The sequence below is a fragment of the Gopherus flavomarginatus genome, chromosome 4 (assembly GCF_025201925.1).
Source record: "Gopherus flavomarginatus isolate rGopFla2 chromosome 4, rGopFla2.mat.asm, whole genome shotgun sequence".
NCBI classification, from domain to species: domain Eukaryota; kingdom Metazoa; phylum Chordata; order Testudines; family Testudinidae; genus Gopherus; species Gopherus flavomarginatus.
Genome location: NC_066620.1, coordinates 178,463,152 through 178,485,192, shown reverse-complemented (window position 1 = coordinate 178,485,192; position 22,041 = coordinate 178,463,152). Strand labels below are relative to the sequence as shown.

At 42.3% G+C, this 22,041-nt stretch overlaps 1 protein-coding gene across 2 annotated transcripts in view; it reads right to left on the bottom strand.

Moving 5' to 3' along the window:
- The window catches only part of TDRP (testis development related protein), a 40,220-nt gene extending 20,627 nt beyond the window's left edge, over window positions 1–19,593 (bottom strand). The window contains exons 1-3 of one of the 2 annotated variants that reach the window (XM_050950986.1): window positions 19,449–19,593; window positions 18,935–19,098; window positions 4,752–4,811 (exon numbers count right to left, since the gene is read on the bottom strand). In XM_050950986.1, coding sequence (XP_050806943.1) covers window positions 4,752–4,811; window positions 18,935–19,098; window positions 19,449–19,593 — 369 coding nt within the window. The remainder of the gene's footprint in view (window positions 1–4,751; window positions 4,812–18,934; window positions 19,099–19,448) is intronic. The other variant, XM_050950987.1, reaches the window with a different exon arrangement.
- Window positions 19,594–22,041: the final 2,448 nt, after the last annotated feature.

The window sequence follows — 22,041 nt, the reverse complement described above, 5'->3', positions numbered from 1 at the left end:
TTATTACAAAATAAAGGTTTCAAGCTCCAGTTAAACTGAAAAATTCTCACTCAGCCTTACCTAGGAAGTTATGACCAATGATTTCATAGTTTGCAAGTCTCCACTGTCAATGAAAAGGTCAGGAGTGGGTACTCTCACCTCTAGAAGTCTCTTTTCCATAAAGTATTTAGAGAGAAAAATCCATTGTAAGGGTAATTGGATGATTTGTAGATCCCCAATCTTTTTGAGTGTTGTTTCACATCTCTGATGAACAGGAAACAACCTAATTTCCACAGCTTACTGGTATCATTAACCCAAACTCAGTTATATATTCAAACATTGACCTTTAAAATTAAAGAGATGTAATTTAACAAAGCTATAATTCAACTAAAATCTCTTGTCTGACAAGAAAATAGAATACTATTAAATACTATATTTGCCTGTGATATTAGCCTTTTAGAAAGGTAACTTTAAAGTGGACCCATGAGGGGCCAGGATCCATCTTACATATTGCAGTCAACTGTTCTCATAGTGTCTCTGAGAAACAAAGCAGAAACTAATGAAGGAGCATCCCTTGAAAGTCCAATACTCATCAATAGAACTGGAGGTATACGAAGGTCTGATCTATGTTGGCTGGACTCATAAAAGCAAGGAGTGTTCTCTTCAGAGAAAAGCCAGCCACTGCAAGACTCCCATTTCTTACCCTATCTGACATTTTAGGTAATTAAAGGACTGGCCTGCTGTAATGCAGTGTCCCACACAGTCCTACTTCAGTACCAATCAAGGTCAATAGGACTAATGATTAAAGGTCAGTCAACTAGCATCAGGGAAACCATCTTCTCTTTACAGGTTTCTAAGGATCTGATGCCCTCAGAGCAAATTCCTCCACTTCAGCTGGCCAAAACCCCAGCTCCCGCAGTACTCTACTTTCTGTACCATGAAAAAGCTGCCTTTAACTGGCACAGCTGAAAGTGGGATCTTGCATAGTCACTTCCACAAGAAATGACACAACATAACATCCTTCTGAGAAGAAGTAAATCATCACTGAAGAGTCCCTTTTAAGTTGAATTATGTACCTTTGGCAGTAAAATCATCATTAATACTGTGCCAGAGGGCTAGAATGGGCATGAAGAACTGGAAGCTATAAGAATGAGAGTCACAGTTAAAAGGAAACAGAGCAGGAATTCTGACAGTGGTTAAGTATTAAAAAGGAAATTTCAAAACACTACGTAGAAGTCTGACACACCGAGTACATGATGAACCTCCACTAAAAATTTTAAATTAAATTAAACAAAAATAAAAATGAGACTATTTATAACTGTAACTGAAGGTAGGATGGCAGTCACTAAAACATACAGAATATCTTACCTTGAGAAATCACAAAACTCAGTAAGAGTTAGATAATGAAGATAGACATTTGGAGATACAATTGTACAGGTGTGTGACAGATGGAGACAAATAAGGTGTCAAAACAGAAGAGTAAAATATGTTTGGGCTGTTAGGTTAACTACAAAAAATTAATTCCTTTTTAAAAGTAAACACTGGTTATAAATTTGACTGCATTCCACCCAGACATTTTCTTCTTCCTCCTGATTACATGGACTCAAAGTTGGGGAGCTTTGAGAAAACAAGAGAGGGTCTCCCTGCTCTCAGTTCTGGTGCCACAACAGTCCCTGGCTTCCAAGAGTAGCAACTGGAGAAAAGTCTTGCTCAGCTCTCACAGCCATATGATGGAGAATATTCTGTGCAGACAGAATCTTCAGAGAATTTAGCTGCAAAACTCTTAACAAGTCTCTACTCAGCATTTGTGAACTGAGTTTTTCAGAGGTTCATAACTTGACCCAGTTTGGCCATATTTTCACCAGGATAGCTTAACGCACATTTCTGATACTAGGCCAAATTTCAGGCCCGTTCCCCAACGCATGGATGCACTAGAGCAGGGATCGGCAACCTCTGGCACGCGACTCACCAGGGTAAGCACCCTGACAGGACGGGTCAGTTTGTTTACCTGCCACGTCAGCAGGTTTGGCCGATCGCGGCTCCCACTGGCCGCTGTTCGCCGTCCCAGGCCAATGGGGGTGGCAGGAAGCCGCGGCCAGCACATCCCTCAACCATGCCGCTTTCTGACGTCCCCATTGTCCTGGGACGGTGAACTGAGGCCAGTTGGAGCTGTGATCGGCCGAACCTGCCAATGCGGCAGGTAAACAAACTGGCCCAGTCTGCCAGGGAGCCATGTGCCAGAGGTTACTGACCCCTGCAACTAGAGCTTTTCAGCAAAGATTTGTAAGAATTTTTTTCACCTGGGCAAAATAATGTATTTTCTACTAACTATGATCTGAGAAATGAGTGAACTGTTTGCACAGAAATGTCTCCAAAATAGTTCAGCCTGATACAGATATCTGACATGGAAATTTTTGCTCCAAATGGTTGAAGTTTGGCAAAGTTATAAGCAACTGAAAACAGGGTCTTATAATGGAAAGTGTTAGACAACCTTAACTACAAGTGTTGCTAACTCCACTGTCTATAATAAATACATTAGGCTTTGCTGCATATATGTATTTAAATATAATACCAAATAAATCTCTTATCCAATCTGGAACTTGCCCCCAAATACCAAAAGACAAGAAAAACTGTTTCTGGACTCAATTGCTGACAAAAGGCTGCTCTGCTCTGTGGTTTGAATAGGCTGGAGCTCCAGCACCTAGGCTGACTTCATATCCACCTATGATTTCCAATACACATGGTAAAAATTGAATTACTTACTTGCTCACAAACCAGCTCCATTCCATCTTTTCCAAAACTGGCCTGTTAGTCACTGTGAGAGTCACCAAATTCCCTCTCCAACCACACAAAACTTCCAGTTGTGCTTTATTGTCCTTAGTTATATTGATTCAGTACAGGGATTCTGCTATAGCCATGAAGTACATGAATGGCCTCCCAACATGTGTAATTCTTTAACTCTTTATCAAAGATTAAATGCTCCAAAGAACCTCACTGCATCACAGTTTTTAAAAGTTTAGATTACCCAAATAAAGAACTGAAATGATTCCACAGACACTAACAGTTGGAGAAAAAAGACAATAAAGGGAAAAAAGGCAGGGCTGCCAAAAAATTTCTCTAATATATCTGTTTAACAGAAGTTTGTATGATAATGACAGCTCACTAATTTAGCTGGTGAAATGTTTCCATGAAACCAAAACAAGGGTTACAAGTCTCAACAAAATAATTAAGAAAGCCTATAAAAAGTACCAAAATAGAAACAATTTTAAAGAATTATTTTTCATTGTTTTGAATTTCCAACATCTGGCCTGAAATCCATTAAAATTTATCTTTGATACAAGCAGTCAATTTTTTCCAGTACAATATTTTACATGAAGCAAAAAAATAAAATAAAAAAAAAGCACACAAAAATCTCAGGAAAATAATAGTGCACTTTGAACTTATAATTTCAGTAAAAATCATCATCTAACACAGTGGTTTTCAAACTTTTTTTCTGGTGACCCAGTTGAAGAAAATTGTTGATGCCCATGACCCAATGGAGCTGGGGATCAGGGGTTTGAGGTGTGGGAGAGGCTCAGGGTTGGTGTCAAAGGTTAGGGTGCAGGGGTGAGGGCTCCAGAGTGCGGCTAGGAATGAGGGGTTCAGGGTGTGGGAAGTGGCTCTGGGCTGGGGTGCGGGAGGGGGTCAGGGCTCTGGGGTGGGGCCAGGGATGAGAGGTTTGGGGGGGTTCAGGGCTGAGGCCTGGGGTGCAGGCTTACCTCAGGCAGCTCTTGGTCAGCAGCATAGCGGGGATGCAGAGGCAGGCTTCTTGCCTGTTCTGGCACCGTGGACCGCGCTGTGCCTTTCCTCTCCTGCCAGGAATCAGCCAATGGGAGTGCGGAGCTCGGGGTGGAGGCAACCCTCGCCTAGGAGCCAGACCTGCTGCTGACAACTTCTAGGGCTCAGTGCAGTGTCAGAACAGGTAGGGACTAGCCTGTCTTAGCCGGGTAGCACCACCGATGGGACTTTTAACGGCCCGGTCGGCAGTGCTGACCAGAGCCACTACACCCAGTCCCTTCCATTCCACGACCCAGTTCTGGGTCACAACCCAGGGTCTGAAAACCACTGATCTAACAAAGATGAGGCAAAGAAGTAACTTTCATACATTATTAATAGAAAGTATCCTTTTACACTAATTAAACTATAGTTAAATCACTTTGCTCAATTCATTTGGAAATTCAAAACGAGTTCTTACTTGCAATAATTAAGCTCAACTTCTGATCCTTTAACCTTCAACTCATGCATTTTTAAGAGTGTATGTTCTGAGGAGGTTTAAAGACATAAATTTTACTGGCTGCGGAAATTGTTTTAATTTGCTTTTGCTTAAGACGTAAAACAGTGTCCCAAACCACTTGTGGACAGAGGGCAAGTCAAAAATGGAAAACTGTACCTATACTATAGTTAGGATACATCCATTTGACTTTTTCATCTTTTATAGCTTGTTATACATACCCTTTGAAAATTTTCTTAGCCCTCTACTTCAGTTATTCCTCTGGTTCCTTTTTTATTTTAATAGTACTCCAACTTTTGAGAAAAAAATTAGTAAAAGACTTGAACAGATATTAAAAATGTTTTTCTTCCAAAAAAAAAAAAGAAGAAGAATTAGTACAAAGCCACAGCTAATAAAAACTCAAGTCAGAGTGCAGAAAAGAAATAAGGATTTTCCTAACATGCATTAACAGAAAAATGCATAACATGAAACAAGTTTCATTACCGAAGGAACAAATATTTACCTTTGTTGCAAGTTGTGACACAGAAGATGTAACTTCATCATGAAGAAACTGGTCCTTATTCTTGGGGCGGGGGAAGAAGGAAATACTATAGTCAGTTATAGTTGAACAGTAAGTAATGCTTGTTTCAGAATATTCATGATGTCTCTATTTTACTCATCTCATCTCAGTGGTAAATTATTATGAAAATATAATATTCAACTCAAATGTTAATAAAACCTAATGAAAAATGAAAGACGTAAACAAAACCTCATTCAGATCAATGCCAAGTTGTGTTTCAAAAGTTATAGACAAACCATCACAATATATAAAAGTAAAGAAATAAACTTCCACCAGGGATTAACTTTACCTCAACATTCTATTGATGTCATTTTGAACTTCATTTGAAGTCTCATTTCAATGACCACGTTTTACTATCATCTCATGTATAGAGCTATTTTTTTCCCTTGGACGTTATCTTACTAGTTCTCACAAGTTAAGCAAGATGAAGCCTGCTCATTATATAGACTGGAGACTTCCAAGGAAAACCAAAGTACTGCGGGAAGTTGTAGCACATTTCTCTCCAACTCGGAGCTAAAAGTATTATCCTACTGGGGCACTAGCATACCATGCTGCCACAGGTGCAGTCTTCAAAATGAGACAAAGTAAGATCCTAATCACCTGTGATAATTAGAGACTTTATGCATGTCTTCCTTAACATCCTGCCCAAATTCTATTCTGCTTACACAAATTTCCCACCATGGGCTATAGTCTCCTACTTCAGTTCCTGTCCCTAACTGTGGTGTAGTGTTTCTGGAACCATTACACTGGCTGTTATATCCTAGAGAAAGCTGCATTTTGGAGATAAGTATAGTGATATGTACATTAGCAGTAGCAGGCCTACCTGTTAGAGTATAGGACAACATCAGGACCTCCTGGGATCAGAAAAAACTAAAAAAATTACTTGCTGGGGCGTTTGGCAAGTCAGTTAACCTCTGCATTTTGGTTAGCTATCTTTAAAATAGGAGACTACTACTACAGATCGGAGTTGAAAGGATTAAAGAGTTATGGCTTATACAGTACTTTAACAATGAAAAAGTGTTATACAAATTCTAAATATCATTAAATGGTTAATACTTTTCTTGTAAAAAATGTTGAGGCTTTGAAAAGAAGCTATATTAAAAATAAAGTCCTCCCTCGCCCCCCATTTTCACCTCACTCCTGTGTCAGCTCTAACAGAGTTGGTCCAGTTTACAAAACCTTATGTTCTACTTGATGGCACTTCTTTTTTTTTTTTTTTATGTTTAGATGTAATGTGTTATATAATAGAAATAATATATGGAGATATACCTATCTCATAGAACTGGAAGGGACCCTGAAAGGTCACTGAGTCCAGCCCCCTGCCTTCACTAGCAGAAACAAGTACTGATTTTTCCCCAGATCCCTAAGTGGCCCCCACAAGAATTGAATTCACAACCCTGGGTTTAGCAGGCCAATGCTCAAACCACTGAGCTATCCCTTCTCCCAAAAGAGAAATACAATTACATTTCTGAATGCTTCATCCAATCAATTCAAAATTTCTGAGCATATTCTAGGCATCAATGGGGAGAAACCTACTCATGTTGGTGAAAAGTTACAAAATAAAAGGAGGAAATGGGGGACACACAGAGCACCTGGTTTGCAGAGCTACCAGGTTCAACCACCTCTTTCATTGTCTATAGAGCAAAGAACCAGTTGATAGCAGCCAGTAAACACAGTCCATCATACCAATACTCCTCATTTCAGCTCAGCCCATCCTCCCACTACAATTTAGACAGAAAAAGAATGGGAAAGGGGAAGGGAGGAAGCTCCTGGCATGAGGTGGGGATCTGCATGGAGTCTATTAAATAAATAGGCAATGGAGATTGACACAGGAGAGTAAAAGAATGCAAGGTACTCTTGTTGCTTGCAATGAGCTTGGCCGACACAAGCAACAATGTGTAGCCTACTAGTATTTTAACTAAGGGTTTGGTGCACAATTAATACCAACATTAGTCCCAAACTCTGCTGATCTTTTGTTGCAGTCTGAGAAGTAAGATTCTTTGTTTGTGTTCACACATACAAATATGCTCATGTAATGGAGATGTGAGCAGGCTAGGGGAACACCACAGAGTTAATTAAACAAATTCAAATTAGCTCAGTGAACCCCTCAGGAAAGAAATGGATTAGACAAAAGCCAGTTAAACGTTTCCATCCACACTTATTATATCTTTATAAATATACATTTTGAACACAGTGATTTCAAGATGACAATTATTACTATTAATGAAACTGTATTCCCTGCTTTTTTTCTTTCAGCACCACACACTACTAAATGCTTTTGTGATTGATAAATAATAGTATATATTTATTTCTCCTATTATTATAGGGGGGGGAGAGATTACAGGATTCTTTTTAAAAAAGGTTTTATTCTATAATTTCTCTACCTGCATATTTCATGCTTAGTTTCCTTTACCTTGCCAATTTTTCCTACATAATAATTTTTGATGTTCTGATTTCAGAATTATTCACTGTAATTTAGGTTTAGATAATGTACAATATTAGACTATTTCTTTTCGCTTCCATGTTGAACTCTTAGGCCTACAGTCTTCTGTTGCTGCTAAATGCTAATGTTACATGCATTTGGGAAACTCTGATCAAAAACAACTTTCTTGAATTGGCAATAAAATGTCAGTACATACAATGTTTCCACAAGGAAACACAAGTGTCCTTTTGTTGGACATACTGTAAACCATAAAGTACTCAAGGGATTAATTCAATAAGCAACAAACTTTTTTATGCAAAGATTATACTGTTGATCTACTTTTCCTCAGTTTCTCTTGTTGTTAAGTAATAAACTAGTCTCTTTTGATCATTCACTTTTTTATTAAAGAAAGTATCAAAAGGGGCCATACAGGACAAAAGCTGCCCTACTACATAAACGGCAAATTATTAATTATTTCCAATCAGTGCATCAACCTCATATTAAGCAAGTCTAGATGCCGAAAATTAAAAGCATGAAAAAAGTAAACAATTGATAGCAATAAGAAAACATCTATAAAACAGATTTGTGTAATGATCACTTTTACTGTAAATCCTTAAATATAAATTGTTGCTCTCCTGCTCACCTTTCTTAGTTCCCCATTCCCCTCCCACAACTGATCAAGGAGTTAGGCATTGTGATTTTAAAATGTCTATATTGTGGTGATTACAAATTTAGGCTAGATTAAAAACTTGAGATATTTAATTTCTCAGGAAAAATATCAAAGGATATTCCCAGCCTCCCTCCATGCCTGAAAATATGCTTTGAAAAAGAGATCTGAAAATCACCCAGGAAACTACAAACCTGCAAATTAGCCTCTATAGTTGGAAAGATTCCTGAGTCACAGATTATAGAACAAACAGTAGAACAACTATATAGGCTGATCAGAGACAGTCAGCACAGATTTAGAAGAGGTGGTCATGCCACCTGATTAACTTCTTCGAAGAAGTGACAGTGAGAGCTGTTGTGAAGTAGTGGATAGTTTACTAGAGTTCAAGGTGGCTTTGGTACTGTCAAAAAAGATACACAGGACTAAGTATATTATAAAGGCAAAATTTCTTGTCTGAATTAAGAATTGGTTTCAAGGACAAAAGACAATGGTAAATGTCAACAGCTTCAGGTACGAAGGAAGCAACAAGAGGTAGTGGAGTGACATTAGCATTATGCTCCATTTTGTTCATTGTGCATGAAGATATCTGGAAAAGGGAATCTGCAGGAAGGTATACATATTTACAATCATGTCAACATTTGAAGATGAGTGATCGTGTTTAAATGAACAAAGAAAAAAAGGACATAGTAAAAGCTTTAGTGACATATTTCATTTAATATTACGACAACTACCTGAAATAAAATAAACTTGGCTTGGAGGTGAGCACTGTCACATGACTGAGCATGCAGATGTTAGAAAAACTAATCTGCACATTTCAGAAGAAGAAATTAAGAAGGGTTGTGTGTCAATATTACTCAGCAATAATTCTTTTACCTCTAGGACATAAGGCTACACGTTCCAGTACCATGCAATGATTTGGCTGTATATCAAATGTTGACTACTAAAGGTGCTGCATTGTAAGGTGCCAGCCTTTCGAAAAGTCATAAATCAGAGATCCTTCTGCTAGCAACAGTGGATGGGAATTAAAACAGGTGATCTAATTATAAGGCTGCCAAGATTTTAGGCTTCATTTTGTGAGATTAATTTGCCTATTTTCAGAGGACAGTAGCTAAAATCAATTTGGACAGATTATTCAACTTTAGACTTCCCAATACTATCACTGGTGAAAAATATTAACAAGATTATTTCAGAGGAAGAGCAGATTCAAGATATGAATTAGGGGTTAACCACTGTTTTCTTTTTATTAAATATTTTAATTCTTCCCATTATTTTGTGTACCTCCAAACTGAGCCACCTCAACCTTCTCAAGTAGAGTTGGGTTCAAAAGATCATGTTATTTAGACTTTTCTCATTATAGAATGTTTTTTAAAAAGGAACACCATTGAACCATACAAACCTAAAAGTATCGCTGGTCAGAAAAAGGAATGTACATGATGCTGGAAATTTTGACATTTCAAATTAGGATAAAAAGTATAAATATAAAAATCTTTTGCAGAATGGAAATTCTGAAACATTTTGATTTACCAAACAGTTGCCAAACAACATTTTCTGAGGGAACACTGTTTCATCAAAAATTTTTAGCCACACTCTACCTAAAAGGTGACATTTCACACACACAGTAAAGTACATATTTGTTACCTGCCTCCTGATCCAGAAAATAAGCCCTCCAAAGCTGAGAATGCAGTCACATCATTTTGAAAGAACACAGTATTTGAAGCCTATATTTATAAGCACCCAGAGACATTTTGACATGACATAAACACTACATCTTAAAACTCAAAAGCTCTCCCCCATCAGTTCTGGCAACATATCTCAGTTTAGCATCTGAAAAGAAGATTTCAAATGTTAAAGCAGAACACACTATTTTGGAGATTTAGCATTTACTTTATTATTAAATCCACTGTTTTGTTTGGTATGTTGCTTTTAATACCAATTTTGGTATTAACATAGGCCTATCTGTACTGTACTTCTATATTAGGCCTAATACTGTAGTCCTTTCTCAGGCAAAGCTCCCATTGAATTCTTAGGGAGTTTTAGCTAAATAAGGACCAGAAGATCAGACACTATTTATTTGCTGCAGAATTCATTCACTAGTTTTGTTTAATTAGTCTCCATAAGGGAATCTGTAACTTGAGTGTGCAATTATTGGCAAAAAGGTTTTACTCTTTTACTAACTTCATTTTTTATTTTAAACCATTTTCTTCAACTGAATCCTCAAATGATTAAAAGTTTAACCCGGATGGAAAAGCTTAATTCTCTTTCATAAACTGGGTATTTTAATTTACTTCCTCTAAGTCATTATTTTATATGTATTATAATAGCACCAAGAGGCCCCAAACAATACGCACTGTTCAAACATATAGAAATACATTAATTAGCTGATTTCTTATGGATAGGCTAGGGGAGGGGGATCTTGAGGAGAGAAATGAAGGAGAAGAGATAGTGGCTTTATGGATCAATTAATAGAGATCATTCCATGCATAAAGGCCAGCGTTGAAGAAGCCATGGAATGATTTCTGTGAAAAGCTGACATTGGCATTCCTGGGAGCAGAGCAGAAGTGGCACATGAAATGACATGACAAGAGCTAACAAGTACGGAGGAGCAGAGTTATGAGGGGCCTTGAACTTAATGTAATGAAGCAGGGGAAGCCAGCTGTGGCCAGTGCAGCCTGGAGGGATACCCCTTGTTGTAACAATCAAGCAAGGTACTAACAAACTTCAACGGGACTTTATTTTTAAAGTGAAAACCTCTTTACCAAGCTGCTGCTGCATCCGCTGTAACTCTCACTCTGCCTCAACTCCTCCCCGCTCCTTCCTATTTCCTGTCCTTTCATACTCCCAACAGCCAGTTCTCCTAATTCTAATAATTATAAGCAACATCTAAACGGTTTGAGCATTAGTCTGCTAAACCCCAGGTTGTGAGTTCAATCCTTAAGGGGGCCATTTAGGGATCTGGGGCAAAAATCTGTCTGGGGATTGCTCTGCTTTGAGAAGGGGGTTGGACTAGATGACCTCTTGAGGTCCCTTCCAACCCTGATTTCTATGATTCTAAACACCACACCCCTCCACACCACTGGAATGATTGACCCAGATAAGGGGAATGTGGGGCACAGGAGGAAGAGAAGATGCACTGGGACATAGTAGAGCTTCTCCATCAGCAAACTCAGATGCTGCAGACCCTTGTGGACATTCAAGTTCAACAATCCTGGGCTCAACTCCCATTGCAGTCTGCGAAGAACTGCTGCATAGTACTTCCCAAATGCCACCTCAGCATTCCACATGACCTCAGCGCCCGCATGCCTATCCCTACCACTCTACACCTGGGGAAACATGGACAACCACAGCTTCACTATACTGAACTGTGAGAACAACAGTTGATGTATGTGTAGCTACAGTGGACATCAGTGTTCCTTCCTCTTTTCATTTATTAAGATTCAACTTTTTTTAATTGAAATGTGTTTCCTTGCAGGTATTTTTGGAGCTGGTTTTTGTAAGTAAATAAAACTTTTGTTTTGAAAGTCATTCATCATTGTTAGTTTACAACACATGGTATATAAATCCTGCTTGCAGTGAAAGTAGTGGTCTCATACACTCACAATCCATAGTATTAGTGCCAAACAGTGCAGTCATCATAAACACACAGCAAGCATCCCAATATTAACAGGTCCACTGTCAGTGATAGATGCACAGATGGGCATCTAGCACAACACAATTCCTAACAGGCCCCCAGACTGCAGCGCCAGGTTGAGCACAGTACACTGCAGCACATTAATGTGGCTTACTGTTAAAGCTCTCCTTCAAGGTCTCCCTGAGCAACATAGCTCTGTGCTAAGTTCTTCTAATAGCCCTTGTGTCTGGCTGTTCAAACACAACCGACAGCCATTCCACCTCTGCAGCAACCTTTCCCCCTTCGCTTCGTAGATATTAAGCAAGACACAACAGGCAGCTACAATCATTGGGATATTTCTCACACTGAGATCCAGTCTGGTGAGTAAACACCATCAGTGCCCTTTCAATCTACCAAAAGCACATTCAATTGTCATTCTGCATCTGCTGAACCAATAGCTGAATCCTTCCTCAGTCCTTCTGAAATGGCCAGTGTACAGTTTCATGAGCCAGAAGAGTGAGGGGTAGGCTGGACCCCGCAGGATCGCTATCGGCATACTAACACTGTCAGTGGTAATCCACAGGTTGGGGGGGAAGTCCCTGTTTGTAGCTTTCTGAACAGGTCTGTGTTATTAAAGACACGAGCATCATGCACATTCCCTGACCAGTGAACACTAATGTCAATGAAGCATATACAGTGAGCCACCATCAGTTGCATAACTATGAAAAAGTATCCCTTTCTGTTGAGGTACTCTGAGGCCAGGTGCTCTGGGGCCAAAAAAGGGATGTTTATGCTATCAACTGCTCCACCACAGTTCAGAAACCCCATAGATACAAAGCCATCCCCTACATCCTGCACTTTGCTGAGAATCACAGTCCTGCATAGCAGGAGACAATTAATGGCTCCACACCAGGGGTCAGCAACCTTTCGGAAGTGGTGTGCCGAGTCTTCATTTATTCACTCTAATTTAAGGTTTTGCGTGCTGGTAATACATTTTAATGTTTTTAGTAGGTCTCTTTCTAAGTCTATAATATATAACTAAATTATTGTCGAATGTAAAATAAATAAGGTTTTTAAAATGTTTAAGAAGCTTCATTTAAAATTAAATTAAAATGCAGAGCCCCCCAGATCCATGGCCAGGACTTGGGCAGTGTGAGTGCCACTGAAAATCAGCTGGCATGCCGCCTTCGGCACGTGTGCCATAGGTCGCCTACCCCTGCTCTACACACTTGCATGATGGTGGATTTGCCCACTCCAAAATGACTTTCCATGAACCAGTAGCAATCTAGCATTGCAAGTTTCCCTAGTGTGATTGCTACTCACTTCTCCACTGTCAGTGCAGCTCTCGGTTTAGTGTCCCTGCATTGGATGGCTGGGGCAGGCTCAGCACACTGATCCAGGAATGTGGCCTTGAGCATCTGAAAGTTCTGCAGCCACTACTCATCATCCCAAACCTACACTATGATGAGATTCCATCAGTCAGTGCTCGTTTCTTGGGCCCAGAAGCAGCACTCCACCATTTGCAGTTGCTTCGTGAACACCACCAATAACCTTGAAATAATTCTTACCAGGTCCCACAGCAAAACAACTGCCAGGAACAACAACAATTGCCATCACGTTCCCTGTGGTTCTTCTTGAAGCTCTGCAGATACCAGAGAATCATACATCCTGTGCTTGCAATGTTCATGACAATAGTGCAGATTTGTGCAGGCTACATGCTTCTACCAGAGATGGTAGGCAGCGACAAGTCTTGCGCAGATTCGTAGGATTTGAAACCCCTTGCTCCCAGTCACCTCTGTGCGACTCAGTTTTGTCCCACCATGCATTGCCAAAACTACTCAAAAGACATTGCACTGAATGGTGACAGGTTTCACATTGGAATACCTATCCATGGTGCACCACACTCTGCATCAACACACCACTCCTGGTGAGTATGCACAATGCCAACAAAAGGAGTCAAGTATGCCTGTGCATAAGCAATATACTAACTTTGGCATCTGAATGCCAACATAAGTGGTGTCAGCAAAACTTTGTAGTGTAGATATGGCCTCATTGTCAATAGCTGTGATTTTTATGGACTAGAGGGGAAGCAATGTAGGGATTAGGGAGGCCAGAGATGAGGTGGTTACAGTAATCTGGGTGGGAGAGATAAGGGCCTGCAGAAGAGTTTCAGTTGTCTGGACAGAAAGAAGAAGGCAAAGTTTAGAGATGTTACGGAGTAAGAAGCAACAAGATTTGGATACAGATGAACTGTGTAGTGTAAAGAAAGGAAGAAGTCAAATACAACAAGTGACAGTAAGGACAGTGGTGCTGACTACTGTGGGAGAATGCAGAAAGTAGAGGTTTGGGGACAAAGAGAAAGAGGGCTTTTTTGCAGTGATTCCAAAGAGAAAGAATAATAAGCAGGATTGACAGAAGTAGACTGATCTACCTCTCTTCTCCTGACCTACAAGTTATCAATGTAAAGATGGTAATTAAAACAATATGAGCAAATAAGGTCATCCAGAAAAAAGATGTAAAAGGAGGAGAGAAAGGGACAGAAAGAGCTCTGTGGGACCTTTATGGACAGTTGGAGAAAAAAAGAGGACTTAAAGAGCTGCTGAAGGAGGGATCAGAGAAGTAGGAGGAGAGCCATGAAAGAACAGTCATGAAACCCAAGGAAAAACAATGTTTCAAGAAAATATGTACAACTGACAAAGTCAAAACCAGTAGAGTTCAAGAATGATAAGGATGAAATAGAAGACTTCAATTTTGGCCAGAAAAAGGTTATTGAAGAACTTGTCAAGAGAAATTTTGCTAAAGTGGAGAAGACTGAAGCTAGAATGGTGGAGACCCAGGATGCAATTGCAAAGACAGGAATGAGGCAACATTGTAAGCGACATAATTTGAGGAAATGGAAAGCGAAGAGGAGAAGCTAGTTGGATTAACATTTACCGCTTTCACTTAACAAAAATAATTTGATTCAATTATGAACAAAATTGAAATACTAATACTTAAGTCCATTCCTGACTCTTAGCAGAGTATCCCAAATCTCTAAATGAAGAACCAGGAATGAAATTAAAGTAGAAATATGTCTGCTTACAGTCCAAATCAGAATGTGCCTGTCAGCAGAATCTCTTCTCTGAAGCTAAAAGACCAAGATCTCATTCTCCAATTCAGTCAACTTAGCCAAGCTGTTCACGGAGCTTTACTGTTTCTTGATCCTTAACATCAAAAACTGATGTCATTGCCCTTATTTGATTTATTTCACTAATATACATCTGAAAGCTTTACTGATTTCTTATCCACTCCTTCAGGCCTGAGTTTTATTAATTTAACATGAAAGCTTGTGTCAAAACTGTACCAAAGGCTTCTAACACATTAATTAAAAAGATAACTACATTTCTGTAGAGCCCAGCTTTGAAATGTTCAGTGAGCAGGTCTAAACGGTAATTAACATGAAACAAGTCTCTGCATTTCTTTCTATTTGAATATAATAGAAATTAAGATCAAATGAGAACAGGTCAAGGAAGAGGAACTCCAGTATTTTATATTGTTTTTATTTTCTTCAATTTAAGAATGAAAATTTAGCTCAATTCTCCCTCCCGCCGATAACATGTAATCAGCTATCTTACTAAAACAGTTAACATCTCACGTATAGAGTCGCATACCATATTGACACATCACTGACATCTTAAAGTTTCATTTGCTATATACTTTTAAAGATATTAAATATACATAAGAACTTTAGTCAATGAGCACTTACTCAATATGAATGCCAACGCATTAAGTGCTACAAAAGTACAAAACATATTTTCAAGTACAGACAATTGACAACTTGAATCACAAAGAGTATCTTACAAAGTAAATTTATATTCGTCATGCAAAGTTGAAAAGCTCTTTGAAAACACAGTAGAAAGAGCAAGTTAAGGAGAGTACATTAGATTTTACTAAATACTTGTGCTCTTTAGTTTTATTAAAATCTACTCATGTATTAATTCTTACTTTAGCCAACAAAGTACATTTTGTGCGCAAAAGGGTTTATACACATAATTAAAAGGCATTTTTGTGATTTCAGAAAGAATTGTCTAGTAAAAAGTACAAGAAGTCAAATTTATAGTCTGACTAATCTTTCAGAGTTTGTCTTTTCACTCTCAGGAAACAGTTTTAAACAGTGTCTACAACCCAACCCATCTTTGTGTTATGCAGATACTTCCATCTTCAGGTAGCTCAAGGATGATGATTCTGTTTTAGGAAACTTTTGAAATTGCATTGGAATGAAAATCTTTTCATCATTTTTGTAAAAATGGTGTCAAAATGTCCATTTTCTGATCAAAACCTGAGTTTTTTGAGTTGTGAAGATAGGGTTAAGCTGGTGTCTGTGAAGGGTATGTCTGCACAGCAGCTAGAAGCTACGATTCCCAGTTCAGGAACACATGCTAGCTCTGCTCAAGACAGCAGGATAAAACTGCAGTGTGGCTGTGGCAGCATGGAAGACAGCTCAGGCCAGCCATTTAACTACACCCACCAGACTCCCTATGTACGTAATTAGGAGGTTAGCAAAGAAAATACACGTATGTACAAGCAAACAGGGAATCATACCTCTTAGCTGCTATATTATGGCAGTTAGGGCACTAACCAGCAGTGTAGGAGACCCAGATTCAAGACCCTGCTCTGGATGATTCAAAGCAGTTTCAGATCACTCTGAAGCAAACAGAGTGAGAACTTTGAATCCCAATCTCTCACAACCCAAGCTAGTAGCCTAACCACCAGGCTATAGAGTGAAAGCTTGAGCTCTCTCTAAAATACTTTTTCAAAACAGATACATATTTGAAAAATGTTTTGGCTTCAACAAAAAGCATATTTTTACAAGATTTCATTCGATCTGAAAATGTTCTGACCAGCTCTCTCTCTGACAACATAGATGTTACTTCAAATTATTTTTAAAAGTAAGAAACTATAATAGCTATAAATGTTTTAACACTAATTATGTAAACTGTATGCCAGAAGTCTTTGAAAATCCTATTAGACTTGACTTATAAAAATATAGATATCTGATTTTAATGCTTGGGGAAGACAATATACCACAAATTCAAAGTGAGATTGAAATGGTCTTGTAACACAACCTGAAAAAATTGATTCTCTCTTAAGAAACTAGAAGATTAGCATAAGAGAACTCGGGAAAAAGGAATAATGATCACATTAAGGGGATCTATTTTGTCACCATGAAAAGTAAGTTTATGCCAAAAAACAATACTGAGCTCTCTCATTTACTTACAAGCATGCAAACAAATATTAGTTTTGTGGTCCAGCCACTGAACCATATATTCAGATAACTGAAGAGATCCTGGCTCCTAGTTCTTGTTGAGCTAACTCTTTGATCAGGCCAAATATTTATGCTATTACAGCATGATTAGCCAGGCTGAGCAGTGAGGAGGTACACAGTATCAGGGGGTGAGGATTGAATCACTCTCAAGCAGAATTCATAGCAGAAGCAGAACCAACTCCACAGCTGTATGTTAGAAGCATGATCCTGTTCCCAAAGAAATTAGTGGCAAAATGCATTTATCTCAATGGTGCATGATCAGGCCCTAAACCATATCAGCTGCAATCTAATTGGTTGTACAACATTATGTTATACATCCTCCTTAAGACTCTTACCTAAATACTGAGTTGTAAAATTATAGAATCTTTGTTTTGAGTGATGTTCTAGACAGATAATTCATTAGAATTAAAATAGATTCATCCAAAACAGCTTTCAGAGTGGTAGCCATGTTAGTCTGTAACAGCAAAAAGAATGAGGAGTACTTGTGGCACCAACAAATTTATTTGGGCATAAGCTTTTGTGGGCTAAAACCACTTTGTTGGATGCATGCAGTGGAAAATACAGTAGGAAGAGATATATACATAGACACAGAGAACATGAAAAAATTGGTGTTGCCATACCAACTCTAACAAGACTACTCAATTAAGGTGGGCTATCCATTTTTTTCATGTTCTCTGTGTGTATGTGTATATATCTTCCTACTGTATTTTCCACTGCATGCATCCGATGAAGTGGGTTGTAGACCGTGAAAGCTTATGCCCAAATAAATTTGTTAGTCTCTAAGGTGACACAAGTACTCCTCGTTCTTTTTATCCAAAACAGCCTTAGCCATATTTTTAAAAATTAACATATACTCTGACTTTTCATTTTCTCTCTTTCTCTCTCACATAATAAAAGGTTTAAATAAAGGAAACCTTGTTAACTAAACAAATGTTTTACACTACATTTAATATTTTACTACAATCATCAAAGTTGTTTTGATTTCAACAAACAGGCAACTATATCTTATTTTGATTTACAGATCTCTGTAATTACTGCACTAATATATAACATAGATTCGGTAAAAAATTTCTGACTACACACCAATGGTAAGACATCAAGAGTTATTGAATGAATAACTCAGCATACACCTGTGCTGGCACACCCATCCAGTAAAATTAAACTTCAATCAAATGCTACAATTACAAGGTACTTGCAAAAAAAAAAGAATTTATCAAAACTGGTAATAGAGGTAAGCCATTAGACTCACAATTACTAATGTAATCAGTAACTATTTTAGTTGTTCTGTTTGACATTTGACTAATACCTCTCCCTTACCCAAAGACAGCCTTTACTCCAGCCTGTAAATGTATCTTCAGTATTTATACCATCTTTTGTGTGCTGAGGGATATCTGACAGCGAAAAGTCTTGGAACAACATTTTGTCTACATTAATAATAGTAACAGCTGCCTCTCTTTAAGTATAAAAACACTCCAGCGATAACCAAGTCCCCTTCCTCCCTCACACACACTTTTATGTTTAACGGGGATTATGCCTTTGGGGACTCACAGACTCATAGATTCTAGGACTGGAAGAGACCTCGAGAGGTCATCGAGTCCAGTCCCCTGCCCTCATGGCAGGACCAAATACTGTCTAGACCATCCCTGATAGACATTTATCTAACCTACTCTTAAATATCTACAGAGATGGAGATTCCACAACTTCCCTAGGCAATCTATTCCAGTGTTTAACTACCCTGACAGTTAGGAACTTTTTCCTAATGTCCAACCTAAATCTCCCTTGCTGCAGTTTAAGCCCGTTTGTTTATTGTGTTTAATGGACTAGTTGTAGTGTTTGTGCCTGGGGGTGGGAGAGAGAAAGTGTCCTGTAGTATGAAGTCGTGGGAATGAGCGTGGCAGGTCCCAGCACTGCTAGAGGACGGTTTTTAAGGAGGGAATCACAGAATCCCAGCAAACAGCAGCAGTTTATACCCACTCTACAAATGCCTCGTCGTTCCCGAGTCACGCCACGCCTCGCCACCCAATGGGGACAGACAAGTGACCCGGGGGAGTGGGTCCCACAGGGCGCACGGGAGTGCCGACATGCTGGGCACACTTGTTATTAACCGAGTCCCCAGTCCGGTTACCTGCGCGGCGGAGGCGGCGGCGCTGGCGGCTGGCTGAGGTGACGGCGGCGGGTCTCGGAGCCGGGTCTCTTCCTCGTCCGGAGAATCGTCCAGGAGAACTTTGCTGCTCTTATTGAGTTTCCACATGGTGGGGCGCGGGGGTCCCGCCTCACTCAGCGCTGGCACTGAGGGGGCAAAAGGAGTGACTCCGCGGCCCCGAGCGCGCCTGCGAGCTCACTGGGGCACTCACTGCCCGGGGCGGGGGGGCCTCCCCTCCCTCCGGCCCCAAACCAGCCCCCTCCTCTCCCCTCCCCTCTCCTGCCCCCGCCAGTGCCCGGCTCCCTACCAGAGGGCTGCGCCTTCTCGGGCCCCTCCCGCCGCCGGCCGCTCTGTCCCCTCGTCGCAGAGGCTGCGAGGAGCTCGGCGGGGAAGGTCCCGCCCCCGGCCGGTGGAGCGGTCCGAGCGCCGGGTGGATGGGCCCGGAAGGCGCTGGCAGGGGGAGGGAAATGCCGCCGTCTCTCCGTCCCCTTCTCACCTGTGACCTTCCCCCACCGGAGCCGCGGCCCGGAGCCGCCGAGCGGCCGCTGCCATGTTTGCGAGTGGCTGCGGGGAGAGGGCGGGGGAGCACGGGCTTTCCGGTCACCACGGCAACCAGCGCGGCTCCGTCCGGCCTCCGACATCCCGCCGAGGCCTACTGGGGTGGGGGGAACGGCCTTCTACGTGCCCGCCGCCGAGCGCTCGCTGCCCCAGAGCATCCACACACAGAGCCTCCGGTCCCTTTCCACTATCCCATACAGACAGTGCCACACACAGGCAGCTCCCCATCCTCTCCAACATCCCACTCCTTCACAGCACCCTCAGCCCCCCCAAACAGACAGCACCCCACCCCTGCACAGAGAGCACCCCGGTCCCTTTCCACTATCCCATACAGACAGTGCCGCACACAGGCAGCACCCCATCCTTTCCAACATCCCACTCCTTCACAGCACCCTCAGCCCCCCCCCAAACAGACAGCACCCCACCCCTGCACAGAGAGCGCCCGGTCCCTTTCCACTATCCCATACAGACAGTGCCGCACACAGACAGCACCCCATCCTCTCCAACATCCCACTCCTTCACAGCACCCTCAGCTCCACCCAGACAGACAGCACCCCACCCCTGCAGAGAGCACCCCGGTCCCTTTCCACTATCCCATACAGACAGTGCCACACACAGACAGCACCCCATCCTGTACAACATCCCACTCCTTCACAGCACCCTCAGCCCCCCCAAACAGACAGCACCCCACCCCTGCACAGAGAGCGCCCGGTCCCTTTCCACTATCCCATACAGACAGTGCCGCACACAGGCAGCACCCCATCCTTTCCAACATCCCACTCCTTCACAGCACCCTCAGCCCCCCCCCAAACAGACAGCACCCCACCCCTGCACAGAGAGCACCCCGGTCCCTTTCCACTATCCCATACAGACAGTGCCACACACAGACAGCACCCCATCCTGTACAACATCCCACTCCTTCACAGCACCCTCAGCTCCACCCAGACAGACAGCACCCCACCCCTGCACACAGAGCCTCCGGTCCCTTTCCACTATCCCATACAGACAGTGCTGCACACCAGCAGCACCCCATCCTTTCCAACATCCCACTCCTTCACAGCACCCTCAGCCCCCCTCCCAAACAGACAGCATCCGCCCCTGCACAGAGAGCCTCTGGTCCCTTTCCACTATCCCATACAGACAGTGCTGCACACCGGCAGCACCCCATCCTTTCCAACATCCCACTCCTTCACAGCACCCTCAGCTCCACCCAGACAGACAGCATCCCACCCCTGCACAGAGAGCACCCCGGTCCCTTTCCACTATCCCATACAGACAGTGCCGCACACAGGCAGCACCCCATCCTTTCCAACATCCTACTCCTTCACAGCACCCTCAGCCCCCCCCCAAACAGACAGCATCTGCCCCTGCACAGAGAGCACCCCGGTCCCTTTCCACTATCCCATACAGACAGTGCTGCACACCGGCAGCTCCCCATCCTCTCCAACATCCCACTCCTTCACAGCACCCTCAGCTCCACCCAGACAGACAGCATCCCACCCCTGCACAGAGAGCACCCCGGTCCCTTTCCACTATCCCATACAGACAGTGCCGCACACAGGCAGCACCCCATCCTTTCCAACATCCCACTCCTTCACAGCACCCTCAGCCCCCCCCCCAAACAGACAGCACCCCACCCCTGCACAGAGAGCACCCCGGTCCCTTTCCACTATCCCATACAGACAGTGCCACACACAGACAGCACCCCATCCTGTACAACATCCCACTCCTTCACAGCACCCTCAGCTCCACCCAGACAGACAGCACCCCACCCCTGCACACAGAGCCTCCGGTCCCTTTCCACTATCCCATACAGACAGTGCCGCACACAGGCAGCACCCCATCCTTTCCAACATCCCACTCCTTCACAGCACCCTCAGCCCCCCCAAACAGACAGCATCCTACCCCTGCACACAGAGCCTCCGGTCCCTTTCCACTATCCCATACAGACAGTGCTGCACACCGGCAGCACCCCATCCTGTACAACATCCCACTCCTTCACAGCTCCCTCAGCTCCACCCAGACAGACAGCACCCCACCCCTGCACAGAGCGCGCCCACACACAGAGCCTCCGGTCCCTTTCCACTATCCCATAGAGACAATGTCACACACAGGCAGCACCCCATCCTTTCCAACATCCCACTCCTTCACAGCACCCTCAGCCCTCCCCAAACATACAGCACCCCACCCCTGCACAGAGAGCCTCTGGTCCCTTTCCACTATCCCATACAGACAGTGCCACACAAAGGCAGCACCCCATCCTTTCCAACATCCCACTCCTTCACAGCACCCTCAGGCCACCCGAAACTGACAGCACCCCACCCCTGCACAGAGAGCGCTCCACACAGAGCCTCCGGTCCCTTTCCACTATCCCATACAGACAGTGCCACACACAGGCAGCACCCCATCCTTTCCAACATCCCACTCCTTCACAGCACCCTCAGCCCCCCCCAAACAGACAGCATCCCACCCCTGCACAGAGAGCACCCTGGTCCCTTTCCACTATTCCATACAGACAGTGCCGCACAAAG